The following is a 14,575-nucleotide window of genomic DNA, read 5'->3' on the forward strand; positions in this document are numbered from 1 at the left end:
TGGGCAATAAATATTCCATAAAGATGTGAATGTCATGACTTTTCAATCCAAACAATCTCTCTGATCTTATGTCAAAACATCTACTATGATTGGAAGCATATCCGTCAAGTAGCTTTAGGCTTTGCACTCTTTCATAAATTGCTCGACTCTGCTCTAAAGTGAAGGTGAAAGAAGTTTATCGTTTTTATCTTCCTCCAACTCAAGTGTTTTCCTTTTATAAATATTCTTCAAGTCCATCCTAGCTTTTATAATATCTTTAGATTTGTTATTATTATTCATTATTATATTGAATACATTCTTGAAAATATTTTCCTATATATTTATTACATCTAAATTATTTCTAATTAAGTTTGTTCGCCAGTATGGCAAAGATCAAAAAACACTCTTATTTGTTTATTTGTGAATAACTCCATACATGGGCACTTTGTAAATAGCTAATATTGGAGAATAAATTATCATGGTATAAAATTTACTCTTTCAAATATTTTCTCATTGTTAACTTTAATGGAGGTTGACATCTTTATTTGATTTTTAGTGAAAGCATTCTTATTTTGCATGAATGGATAGTTTATAAGTGATTGTCAAACAAAGTGTTCTTTCCCCATCCTTTAAAGTGAACGATTTAGTATATTTTATATAATATGGGCAAGCTAGCTTACCTATAGTGCTCCAACTAATACTCATACCATATGATGAGAAGTCACTAATTATCTAAAGTAATACTTTCCTTAATGTAAAATTTGTTTATTGGAGATATCATATGTATTAATTCCTTCATTCCATAATAATTTTAAGTCGATGATTAAAGGTTGCAAGAACACATCTATATTTACTTTTAGATTATGTGGGACTGGAATGATAAGTATAAAGAATATTTAGAGTATAATCATATATAACTTTGGAGAAAGGTTATATGGGGTGAGTATCATTGGCCAATATTGGTAAGGTGAGATAAACTAGCTAAATGAAGTAAAATTATATACACATAAATCTAATCTTACATTTCTTGATTATACAATAAATGTAGAATATATATGGTCAAAGTATTTTCAAGCCTCTGCTTTTAACAGATGTGTCAGAATAACTACTTGTGAGATGTGTTTATTATGCCATATCATATAAGTAATAGAGCATGTAGATGCATATAAATGTTGTAATCTGGGTCAATAATCAACTAATTAACATATATCCTTATGCTTTTTTAGAATTTTGTTTAAATATAGGCACGTTATAATGATGACATTTTTGAAGAGGTCAGTGGGCTTGTTTTTAATAAGCAGAAAAGTTGTTTTGTTACGGCTAAGTCGGTTAACCCTAATAGGATTTTGGCTATTAAGAACCTTACTGGTTTTTCTCAGGTCTCTTTTCCTTTAAAATATTTGGGCATTCCTCTCTATAAGGGTAGGAAGAAGGCTTTACTGTTTGATGGTTTGGTTTCTTCTGTTATGAATAAGCTTGCCTCTTGGGATTCTAATTTTCTGAGTTTTGGGGGTCGTCTTGTTCTTATCAAAAATGTGTTGAATTCATTGCCTGTTTACTGTTTTCAAACTTTATTCCCTCCTAAGTTAATTTGTTTGAGACTGGAAAGGATTTTTAATAAATTCTTTTGGATAGGTAATGTTCAGAACTCTAAAATTCACTGGACCTCGTGGGTTAATTGTTGCGGGTCCCTTCAGGAAGGTGCTCTTGGCTGTAAATCTATGGCTGATATAGTCAATGCTTTTTCCTTTAAACTTTGGTTCAACTTTAGGAACAATGTTAATTTTTGGCCAAGTTTATGCGTGCTAAATATTGTGGGGGGTGTCATCCTTCCACGTGTTTCTTCTCTAGATGGCAGTCCAAAATTTGGCATTGTCTTTGTAATATTAAATGGAGGGTGGAGCCTTATTTGGTGTGGGGTATTGGTCATGGTGATATCTTTTTTTGGCAAGATAATTGAGTGAATGGTGTTTCTTTGGATTCTTTACTTCATACTAATTCCATTGATACTGTTAAGGTGAAGGATTTCTTTCTGGGTAATGGGTGAGATTTGGAGAAACTTGCTCAGGCCCTTCCCCAGTCCATCATGTTACTTATTAGTCAGATTCCTCTTAATGTTAGTTCTAGGGATATCCTTCTTTGTTCCTTTACTAAAGATGACAATTTTTACACCAAGGATGCTTGGCATGTTCTTCGTAGCCATAATGACGAGCATATGATATATAAAATGATTTGGCATTACTCTATTCCATCTACTATTGCAATTTTTTTGTGGAGGATCTTGCATAAGTATCTCCCTACTGATGATTTATTAAGGAAGAGAGGTTTTATCATCGTTTCTAAATGTCATTGTTGTTTTCACAATGAGACTTTACATCATGTGTTTATCTCTAGCCCTGTTGCTTTGAAGGTGTGGTTCTTTTTTGAGAAGGTTTTTAAGCTTAATTTTTTTAGTCCTGGAATTGAGATTATCAATCTTTTGGAAGGCTGGTTTGTGAACTCGAAGGGGCATGTTAGGAACCTTATTCCTTCCCTTATTTTTTGGTTTATTTGGATGGATAGGAATAATGCTCGGTTTAATGGCGTTCCTATGAATCATCAAAGGATTATTCATAATGTTATGGATAAAGTTAAGTCTCTTTTCTCTGCTAATCTTATTGCGTTGAAGCATTTCAACAATGTAAAATTTACTTTGGAGTTTTTTGGTATTAAGGAAGGGTTGGCTCATACCTCTGGGAATTCTAATGCTATTGTTTGGAGCAAGCCTTTGCCCAATGTCGTTAAGCTTAACATTGGTTGCATTCAGGAGGGAAATTTTATCAATGCTGGTGATCTTTTGCGGGACCATTATGGTAACTTCATTCTTGCTTTCACGGTTAATACGGGGTATTCTGATTACTTGGGTGGTTTACTTTGTGCTTTTCTTCATGGTTTGAATGTCTGTGTTAATCTTGATGTGAGGAACATGGTGCTGGAGGTGGATTCTTGCTTTGATCTAAATTTTTTGCTCAATAGAGATGATGTCAATTGTTCTCACTCCTCGTTTTACACTATTACAAATATTAAGTATATATTAGCTGATATCAACTGCTCCATTTTGTCGATTAGTGAGGTTGGTAATGCTCCTGCTGTTCGTTTGGCGATGTTGGGGGTTAATTTTAACAGTTTCAATGAATATTCCTTCAATCTCCTCCCTAATTACATTAAGGTTCTAAATTAATTTGGATCGTCTGGGTGTCCCTTATATCAATGCTTAATGGTGTTTTTATTTTGTGTTTGCTGTAGTATTGCTGCTGGTTCTGTTTTCTCTTTTTCTCTGGTAGGAGTAGGTTTTCTTTTTCTTTGATTTATTTGCTTCCTTCCTCTGTTGGTCTTTGCTGTTTTTCTGGTGTCTTGGGGGCTCTTTTTGGTTGTCTTCTGGTTCTGTCCTCCTTTGCTGTTCGTGCCTGTTGATTTTTGCGGGGTTTGTTGAGTGCTTCTGGCTTTGGTTTTTAATCTTGGCTCTTTTTTGGTCTCTTTTTTCATTCATTTTGCTCTTGTTGAGTTGTTTTTCCTGGGTCATTCATTTGACTCATGTTTTTTTTATCCTTTCTTGTTCTTATTGGCTGGGTTGGGTTTTTAATCTCTTCTGGCATTTTACGTTGTTAGACAGGCTGGGGGTTTGTTTCTACTGGCTGTTTCCCTGTAGTTTATATTCTGTGTGGCTCTTGGTTTGATATTTTATCTGTGAGGATGGGAATTTGTTGCGGCTAGTTGGTCTTTATCTTATTTATCTATTGATCTTAATTTCTCTTTTTGGAGTTTCTTTTGCAGAGTCCTCTACTTCAGTGGCTTTGGGTGCTTCCATGATCGCAAGGAAGTTATTCACTATTCATCATAAAAGCTGTACGGTAGCCAAGGTTAGTTTATTTTGCTTTTTAGCCTTTATTGGGAATTATTACTGGTTTTTTTGCAGGAAGTATGAGCAGAATGTCATCATTATTTGCTTCCTTTTTTGGGTTATGTTGGCTCACATACCTAGGTTTATCTGGCATTATTTTTGTAATTGTAGAAAAAGGAACCACCGGCTCATAGGTTTTTATTTTTCTTTTTCACTTGTAGCTCTTTCGAGCATTAGGGAGCTGGAGGATCCTTATAAGGACCTTGTAACCGAATTTTGAATATTAACCCGTAGGCCCCATGAGTGGGTTTTAACAAAAAAAAAAAAAAAAATCTATATAGTACAATATGCATCCATTAATACAAAGATATATTTTTATACTTGTCAAATTAAGTTTGAAATTAAAATTAATTTTTTAGTCCAATATAAATCAGTTAGAATTATATTATTTATCAGGTTGGTCTCCTTAAGTAGGCCAATGAATGGATTAAAGTGTTCTCTAGGTACATTATATTATATCAATATGCTTAACATATTCACAATAACAAATAACTCTAAGTAGTGCACCCATTCAAAATTAGTTTTTATGCGGCGTGCAATAAATTATAGAAGTTTTGCACATTCTTATGCATGGACTCTTCTATATATTGCTAAAATTTTGGCCTAGTTGTATTATAAACCAAGTCCTCAAACATCCTAATTCTATCTTCCTCAATTATGTTGGAATTGATAGATTGGCTGCACTGAGAGTCAAAATGATGAGGCTCATACTCACCATGTGAAGTCCAATACTCATATTATCGTTGAATCTTCTATGATATAGATCAACTGTAATCTTATCTAGTGGATGTAAACTTGATTTTTGTATTTGAAATATGGACAATAAAACATTCTGTCTGATATAAAGGAATGTAATTGATAGCCTACCTAAATGAAATAATTTACTCCATTCAAAAATTCATATGTTAATATCTTGCGTCTATGCAACAACTTGTTATACATATAATTATAATAGTTTTGAATATCCATAACACACTTGGGCTATAAATTACTACATCCAAATAATAAAATATGTATCAATTTAATGTTATTTATATATAATTTTTGTCATAATTTTTTTTTAGATAACATCTTATATAATCAAGATATACAATAATGATATTTGACCAAACTATATAAGGAAACTCTCTCTAATCTTATCTTGCATTGTAGCTACTCTAGCCTTTTCATGTGTATATGCTCATTTTGTATCCTTTCTTTAAGAATAAAGTCACTCATCCACCTGAGCATACTCATATTTGCAACACCTAACTTAATATTATGCTTCTCTTTTAATGGCCAAGATTCTGCATCATAAAACATTATTGTATGTCTCACCACCATCTTATAGAATTTTCTCTTAAGTTTGAGGGGGACATTTCTGTCTCACAACAAGCTCGAGGCATTCCTCCACTTCAACCATACAATAATTATATGTGACCAAACTATCTAAGGCGACTCTATCTAATCTTATCTTCCATTAGAGCTAATACTGCCTTTTCATGTATATGCTCATTTCCTATCCTAACTCTAAGAGTAAATACACTCATCCACCTAAGCATCCTCATCTACGCAAAACTTAATATTATGCTTCTCTTTCAATGACCAACATGCTACACCTTAAAGCAATGCAGGTCTCACCAACATCTTATAGAATTTTCACTTGAGTTTGAGGGGGACTTTTTTTATCACATAATAAGCCTGATGTATTCCTCCAATTAAACCATACAATAATGATAAGAAACCAAAATATCTAAGGTGACTCTCTTTAATCATGTCCTCCACTGGAGCTACTACAACCTTTTTACGTACATGCTCATTTCATATCCTGTCTCTAAGAATAAAGCCATTCATCCACCTAAGCATCTTCATCTTTGCAATACTTAACTTAATATTATGCTTCTCTTTTATTGGCCAATATTTTGCACCATAAAGCATTGCATGTCTTACCCACCATTTTATAGAACTTTCCCATAAACTTGAGGAGGTCTTTTTTATCACACAACAAGCCCGGTGCTTTCCTCCACTTCAATCATCCAACTTAAAATATGCTAATAATATCACAATCTATTTCACCATCACTAAAAGCAATAGATCCAAGATGTCTAAAATGTGTACTCTTATTAATTATTTGATTGCCCAAAGTTACAACCCATCAACTATATGTATTATGACTAAATTTACACAATATATTAAGTTTTAGATCTACTCAAATGAAAACCTTTAGACTATAAGGTTGACCTCCATAATATAATTTTACCTTCAACTCCCTCTTTAGTATTATCAACAAGAAGAATATCATTAGCAAAAAGCATACATTAGAAAAAAATTTACTTGATTTGGACGAAGAAGGCGTGCAAAAGGAAGAAAGATAGATACCTTCATAATGAACAGGTTCCATCAAAGGGTGAAGGAGGCGTGACTTCAGATGAGACAGAAGAATGATGAGGATGTGTGACTTCAGCTACTATCTCAAATTTGACCCAAAAGAATGGTGAGGAGGTGTGACTTTAGATGCAACAAGAAGGAATGCATCATCGAAGGAGGCAAGGAAGTAACTTAACAACTCATTCAAAATGCCCTATATGCAAATGAACAGCCGGAGAAGAGATGAGGCTTGCAAGTGACGACGGAGGCAAAGTCAAAGAGCAAAGAGAAGGAAGAAAGGCCCGAGGAGAGAAGTCAAACGACAAGCAAATGAAACAGATGTACACGATTAGACGATATCATAATTTGAGAGCTATTTGCTGCGGCTTTGTGGCAAAAATTGACGCTGTAAATCTGCGGCGGCTTTTTTTGACACAAATATGTCGTAAATTCCATCTAAAATTTAAGGCAAAATTTTATGTTGCAAATTCATTGACAATTTCGACAAACAACATTCCACCATAAAGTTTGCAAATCTGTCGCAAATAACTGACCACCCTGTACAATTTTTTTTAATATTTTATGAATTTTACAAAGCAAGTAATTTTTTTCAAATAGTAAGTGGTGTTGTAGAGTGGATGATGAACAATCCAAATATTTACTTCATTAATTGGTAGTTTCATAGAGTAGTCATTAAAGCAATTTATAAATATTTTTGGCTTAACTGATTAGTATGACCCACTTACCAATCAAAAGATCTTAAACTAAACTTCTTAATTATTCAGCTATAATTTTAATGAGAATATGGGTTCTATATAAGCTTGCATGGAGAATATTGTAAGATGACTAAATGTAGAGCCTTGACACAAGTGAGGACGCCTACCTTGGCTCAGCCAGCTTCTCTAACTATGTAAGGAGAAATTATTATGTGCGGTCATCGAACCGCCTGGAGGCAGATCAAGATGCGCCACGTTAACTAGATACACAAAATTAGTACACAACAAAATAGTGACATGACGCATCCCTGATTCGCCTCTAAACGACGTCCGATGAGCACACGTAATAATTTCACTTATATAAGTGCCATCTTTGATCTTTTGTCAAAGTCCCTTAATTACTTGGAAGTGGGGACCGTTCTTATATTATTTTTCCCAAATGTCATGCTTTGTTGGCGTTGTTAGCATCACACTATAACGTGTGGTTAAGTGTCATTATTCAATCCGTGTAGATAGCTGCAAGCCTGCAATTATTTAATCTTGTATGATGTCTAATGCTTCACGTTGAATGGGATGCTACAAAATTCTATCACAATAAAGGTCGAATATTTATTTTAGGTATTTTTAATTAATCAAAAGATGGGACAATAGATACTAATGATAAATTAGAAAAATAATTTCTATTTTATATTCATACAAATTAACAGCTAGAAAAATTTTCATAATATATAATTTAATATTTAGATTTCTTATATTTTAAAGAAAAAAAAGAAAGAAATATTTCAGATGCCTGAAAGTTTACTTTACATCAAGCTATTTTTTTTTTTACATGTGGAATACTTATTGAAGTCCGTCGTGAATAAATTTGGTCTAAACTAGTTTGAATATGAATTTTGTTCAAATCAAGTCTGAGCAAAGTTAGAATATAATTTGTACTAGGTTCAAAGAGTCTTTCATGAGCTCATCCCATGATGCCTTCCCCAATGAGCTAGTGTCACTTTGCTATTTTGAGATCGCATCTCAATGAGGGCGAGGGAGGAATGCACGACTGCGGTGCGGGGGCAAGGAAGCAAGTGTGAGGGCAAGAGAGTGATTGAGGGTGTGACTGCGTGTGCGCGCCTGCAAGATTAGGCTTGTGGTGTGAGTGCCGCGAGTGCAAGGTCTACTCGGGTCCAAGCAAGCTGCTTGAGCTAGGTGACTAGCGAGGTCTGAAGTCGGAAGGGTGACTCAGGTGAAACTGGGTCAAATTCGTGTTAATGGGTTGACATAGACTCGACCCAATTTTTCAAACAGGTAAAAAATGGAACTTGAACCCGACTTGTTTGTTAAATGGGTTAACCAGAATATGAAGTTTTTCAAGTCGGATTCTTATTTGGTTATTGATTCGGGTCAATAATTGACACTCCTAGTCACTACCAGTATATTCATTGATAAACTTTGATTACAAAAGTATCTGGACTTTCACAAAGTATAGAACTACAAAAAATTTAAAATTTATATCTCCGCATGTCATTCAAAAGTTCAAGTTTTTAATGAAGAAAATTGAGGACATCTTCATTCAAATATAATTAACATGATTTATTAATGTATTTTAATTAAATCTAAACATAAGTAGTCAAAAAAATTATTATATTATATCTAATTAATTAATGATTCTGACCGGATTTAAAATATTCCCATTTTGATGAAGTGAAGGTGACAAAAATAAAGGCAGTTAATTGCGCAATGTGGGATTGGCACCGCATCGCACGGTGAGGAGAATGGGCGGGCAGGCGGGCTCGGGAATGGGCCACGTGACCCGATGAGACCCATTGCCCAGGGCCGTTGCGACGATCGCATACGTGTCGAAATCAAGCAGGTTGATTGTACGGACGCGTACCTGTCGAAAGCGGAACCCTCGTCACCTAGTCCCAACCCTCGTACCGCGTGGTGGGCCAGCCTGCCTCGCCGGTGCGGCTTGCCATTGGTCCCCTGTCTTATTCTCACGCCCACCACCGCATGTGAGAGCGTGCAAAAACCAGAAAAAGGGTGGGAAGATAAAACCATAGGCGGATTTCGTGTTGTTTCCGTTTCTCTGCTACGCGACTTTACCTAAACCGGAGAGGTATTATTGAAGGAGGGCCCAGGAGAAGATGAAAAATGGGAGGAGGGGTCATTAGCCGGAAAAGATTTGCCTATCTTTGGGCTTTTCTTTTGTCTTTGTCGCGCTGCTGCGGCCCCGGAAATAAGGGGAAGTCGAGGAGGAGAAGGTGGAAGAGGAATCTGCTACCTGGAGCTGGATTCGCTCCACCTGGCGTTCCTTGACGGGATTAGCTGTTCTTCGCCGTTTCTATTTCTGGTTAGCCTATGATCACCGCGTGCTTTGTTTCTTTGTTGGATCCGTTGCCCTTAACTTCAGTTTATCCGATCCCCTTACAGAGAATAAACATGGTGAGGGGAAGGACGGAGATGAGGCGGATAGAGAATCCGACGAGTAGGCAGGTTACGTTTTCAAAGAGGAGGAATGGGCTGCTTAAGAAGGCTTTTGAGCTGTCCGTGCTCTGCGAAGCTGAGATTGGCCTTATCGTCTTCTCTCCTCGCGGCAAGCTCTACGAGTTCTCCAGTTCCAGGTTATTTCCCTCCCTCCCTCTCTCTCTCTCTCTCTATCTATCTTTCTCTCTTTCTATATAATATTAATATCATATCTTATCGGCCTCCTAGTTAAGGTTTCTGTGGATGATTTGAAAGCCTGAAGCAATAACAAAAAAAAGTTAATGTTCACCATCAAGTCGAGTACTCACGTCGAGATATATCTCCTCCAGATCGGATTTTGTGGTTTGTTATCTCACGCCAGTGTTGATCTTGGAATCCCTCTTTCTCTCTCCTTTTGATTTTGGAATTAGTTGAGATGAGATCAATGGCGGTTTTTGTTTGCTTTCTTTTTTTAGAAGTTTTACTTGTTTTAGGGTACCGGATAGGCTTATTTTTTTCTGCAAAGGCGGAACTTTCTGTCTAGTTCATTATCGTTCCATTTTCCTTGCAAGGGTTTTCCATTTTGGTTTCTTTTTTTTTTTTTTTATATTCTTGTTTTTAAGTCGAGGAGATACTATTGCGTTCGAGTGGATTATACGGATGGAGAATACTTAGGGTGCTCTTAAGGGAGAGAAAGTAGTACCGCTTGCACATGGGAATAATATCGGGGACGGCAATGGAAGAAAATATGTGGTTGGAGGGTGCCCAAGATATTTTTTTGAGTTATTTTTTCTCACTATCGACATAAATTCGTCGCACGAATTTGCATTATCATCATTTTTGTTCGCATAATGTTCACAATTAAAAAAATAATAATAAAAGAAGATCTTCAAGGCTTGAATGCATCGGTGAAATAAAATAAGGGATTTGTACTCTGGCCAAATTAGTGAGCCGTTCTCATTTCTAGAGTTACTTCTTTTAGTGTTGTGTTCATTTCATGTGTGGAAATACTCATCGGACAATATTTTTGTTGCTAAAAATAGGACAAGAAAGTGAGCAGGTTGATCAACTGGGCTTATGGAGCTTTTAAGCGAAATTTACTGCGCGATTGTACTTAATAGATTTTTTGCTTGGATGCGCATGGCTTTGGCGATTGCTTCTATGCATCAGTACTGGGTAGAAATGATGTTATCTGTAGCTCCACGGGTAGTCCTATTGCTTCCCAATCAATTTATTGAAAGCTGTACTGCAATTTAGTTCCATATGAAAAACTAAACCTTAGCATACAAGGGCAAGTAGCTTAATTTAGGTTCCAGAAGCTGTAAAATGTTATATGGGAGAGCTATACTTCTTTATTAAGTAAATAGAAGGGCTGTAGTTCATGAGGTGTTTGACACATTTGTCAAATGTGTTAGCTTTAGGGGATGTAGAGAGCCTTTCTCTAAATAGTAAAGAAGCAGTATACAAAGAATTGGGGATAAATATCCAAGAAGACCGAGGATTTGAGGAACTTATTGTGATAAAGATTGAGCATAAAAAAATGTACTATTTCTGAAATGATAAGTCAATCTTTATTATGTTTTTGAAAATGTTAGTAGCCGTACGCTTACATAAATATATGGAAATTTTAGTTTGCAATAGCGTCTCAGTTTTGATATGTTGGCAGGATTTTGTGTGGTACCTTATACAGTTATAGGATCAATGTAAGAGATCATGTTCAGTCAAGTTCCATCAAATGCCCTTAGCTAAAAATTCAAAATTTTAATTTTGGCTTCAAGTTCTAGTCATGTTAAAAGTAATCTTCTTTGAGTTAATTTTATTGCTGATTCGAGCCAAAAATATTATTTTTATAACGATATTTTTGTTAACGTTATTGGATACACCTTTTAATCTGCATATTATGATGTTATTAAGATGCTAGGGAGTTATATAATTAAATATAAGGATTTTGATGTTAGATATATAAATATATAAGAATTTTGTGGCATATATGTAAATCTAGATTATATATATATATATATATATATATATATATAGTGTGTGTGTGTGTGTGTATTAAAACTTGCATGTATTATGTTTTCCTTAAGTTGAATCAAACTAATTTCAGGCGAACATTTTTGAACATGAGCAAATTAAATTAAATTTCTAATTTATTGAAACTTGAGGGAATATTGAGCTAGTTTTAAGTTTTGAATATAGTTTAAACCCTAGATTAACACCTATTCTAGAAAGGAATTAATCTTATGCATTTGAAATAGAGATTCATAAACTTATTATAGCATGCACTTCCAGTTCTATCTCATAGTGTAAGTGTGTTTTTTTGAGGTTAAGCTGTGTTTATTTTTGTTGATTAGTTCCTTTGTCAAAGAAGTCTAATGTTGGATATCACTTTAAAACATTTTGCTTTCCCAATCTGTCACTCTTTTTTAATTTTTTGAGTATATTGAATTATTGAATAGTTGAAATATTAATCTCCTTATGAAACAAAGTATACAAATTCTAAGAAAACTATTGAAATTTTTTATTCATTCAAAGACAAATCTCTTGAAAATTATTATAACGACACTATAGTCTCACATGATTATTAGATGCTATGATTTATAGCTGCAACGATAATTCCTAATTGTGAGATTGATGGATTATCATCCATCCAATCATTCCCGCATATGGTGATCCATTATTCCAACACAACAACAACAATAAGCCTTTGTCCTACTACGTGGAGTCGGCTACATGAATCCTTTTTCTCCATCGTGTCATATTACAAGTCAAACTCTCATTTAAATCTAATAAAGAAGTTCCTTTCTAATATTTTCTAACCAAGTATTTAGGTCTATCTCTACCTTTCTTAACATAAGTCAAATCTAATACCTTTACTTTCTTAATCGGATCATCGAAAGGCCACCATTTTATGTGACCAAACCATCTAAGGCGACACTCTCTAATCTTATCTTCCACTAGAGCTACTCTAACCTTTTCACTTATATATACTCATTTCATATCCTATCTCTAAGGGTAAAACCACTCATCCACCTGAGCATCCTCATCTTTGCAACACGTAACTTAGTATTATGCTTCTCTTTTATTGGCCAACATTTGACACCATAAAGCATTGCAGGTCTCACCACCATCTTATAGAATTTTCCCCTAAGTTTGAGTACTTTTCTATCACACAACAAGCCCAATGCTTTCCTCCACTTCAACATCCAACATGAATTCTTAATATCCCCATCTATTTCACCATCACTCTGAATAATAGATCCAAGATATCTAAAATATGTACTCTTAGTAATGACATGATCTCCCAAAGTTAATTCCCTCACTAGGTCTGTTGCTACTAAAATTACACTCCATATGTTCAGTTTTAGATCTACTTAAGCAAAAATATTTAGACTCTAAGGTTGACCTCTATATATAATTCAAGTTTACCTTCAACTCTCTCTAGTCTTATCAATAAGAAGTATATCATCAGCAACAAGCATACACCAAGGTACATACTCAATCTCTCAAATGTCTAGTGAGAACATCCATGATTAAAGCAAAAAGATATGGGCTTAAGGCTGATCCATGATGTAATCCAACATAAATAGAAAAATACTTGGTCAAACCACTGTGTTTGAACACAAGTAATAGCTCCTGCATACATACCTTTAATGATTTGAATATAAGTGTTATTAACTCATTTCTTTTCAAAAACTCTCCAAAGCACTTATCTTAGAACTTTATCATATGCTTTCTCTAAATAAATAAATATCATATGTAGATCTTCCTTTTTCTCTCTATATTTTTCAATACAGAAAAATAGTCTATTACTGGCGGAATTTCCGGGGCTTTCCGACGGACTGATTTCCAAAGGATTTTCAGGCTGATTTTCGACGGATTACAATGAAATATTTCTGACATTTTTTTGCAGATTTTTCGATGGACTTTTTGGAGAATTTCCGACGGATTTGTTACCGGCGGACTTTCAGACGGATTTGCGGTGCATTTTAATTTCTGAAAAAATACATTTTCGTGATTTAAATAATTAATAATTTTATAGCTCATTTTAATTAATTATTAATTTAATAATTTATTTTAATTAATTATTAACTTAATAGCTTATTTTAATTAATTATTAATTTAATAACTTATCTTAATTAATTAATTAAAATAAGTTGTTAAATTATTAATTAATTATATATTGCTTTAATAATTTAATTTAGTTAATTATTATTTTAATGTCTGCTTTATTAACTTTGATATATATATATATATATATATAATTTTAATACTGCTAATAATATTTAAATATAAAATATATAACTTATTTATGTATTTAGCAAAGTGGAAGGCTCCATGAAGTTATTACAATAGGTTGGGGTTCGAATCCCGGCGGGGACGCGTTGGCGGTCACGGGAGGGTTCGGGCCTGCAAGCATGCTGGCGGGTGCGGGTTCAGGCTGACTGGCGGCTCAAGAGGGCTGGGAGCCCCGGGTTCGAGCTGGCAGGCTCGCTGGCTGCTGGAGGCGCGAGTTTGGGCTGATGGTAGTCTGTTCGGAATCGGGTTGGCGGGAGCGAGTGACAAGAGGGGGGTTCGGGCCTTCATTTTTAGTTTTTTTTTTATTTAGGCAGAATTTTTCCACTGGACAATTTTTCGGCGGCCAAATTCTGCCAGAAAAATTTCCTAGCGATTGTTTTTCGCCAAATTTTTTTTCCAATGCTCGTTTTACCGGCGAAAACAGTTTCACCTGAAATCAGCCGGAAAACCATTAAATCAACCGGAAAATGATGATTTTCTGTCGGAAAAATTCGCCGATAATAGGTGATTTTCCGGTATTGTCTCAATGAAACCTCTTAATAAATGTATGGCTTCAATAGTTGACCTACCCGGCATGCATCCAAATTGGTGATCCATTATTCTGTAGGATGAAGATTTTCTTATCTAATATTTATCCTCATGTGAGTGCATATTAAGAGCAAGAATATTAACTTTTTTAATTTGTGAGATTTTTGTAAATGATATTGAAAAGTTAAAACAATTGAGGAAATTCTTATAAGATATAAAGCTTAGCACTAGTAAAAACAAATATTAAGTATATAATATGTAATTTTGACATGTTTAAAATTGTCAACGATAAATTAATATGTAAGAACTTTGTGCC

At 34.6% G+C, this 14,575-nt stretch overlaps 1 protein-coding gene across 1 annotated transcript in view; it reads left to right on the top strand.

Annotated features, from left to right (window-relative positions):
* The first annotated feature begins 9,136 nt into the window (after positions 1–9,136).
* LOC110093052 (MADS-box transcription factor 50-like) overlaps positions 9,137–14,575 on the top strand; it is a 36,140-nt gene continuing 30,701 nt past the window's right edge. The window contains exons 1-2 of the mRNA XM_020817811.2: positions 9,137–9,319; positions 9,400–9,590. Coding sequence (XP_020673470.1) covers positions 9,409–9,590 — 182 coding nt within the window. The 5' untranslated portion in view covers positions 9,137–9,319; positions 9,400–9,408. The remainder of the gene's footprint in view (positions 9,320–9,399; positions 9,591–14,575) is intronic.

Source organism: Dendrobium catenatum, unplaced genomic scaffold (genome assembly GCF_001605985.2).
Source record: "Dendrobium catenatum unplaced genomic scaffold, ASM160598v2 fragScaff_scaffold_716, whole genome shotgun sequence".
Taxonomy (NCBI): domain Eukaryota; kingdom Viridiplantae; phylum Streptophyta; class Magnoliopsida; order Asparagales; family Orchidaceae; genus Dendrobium; species Dendrobium catenatum.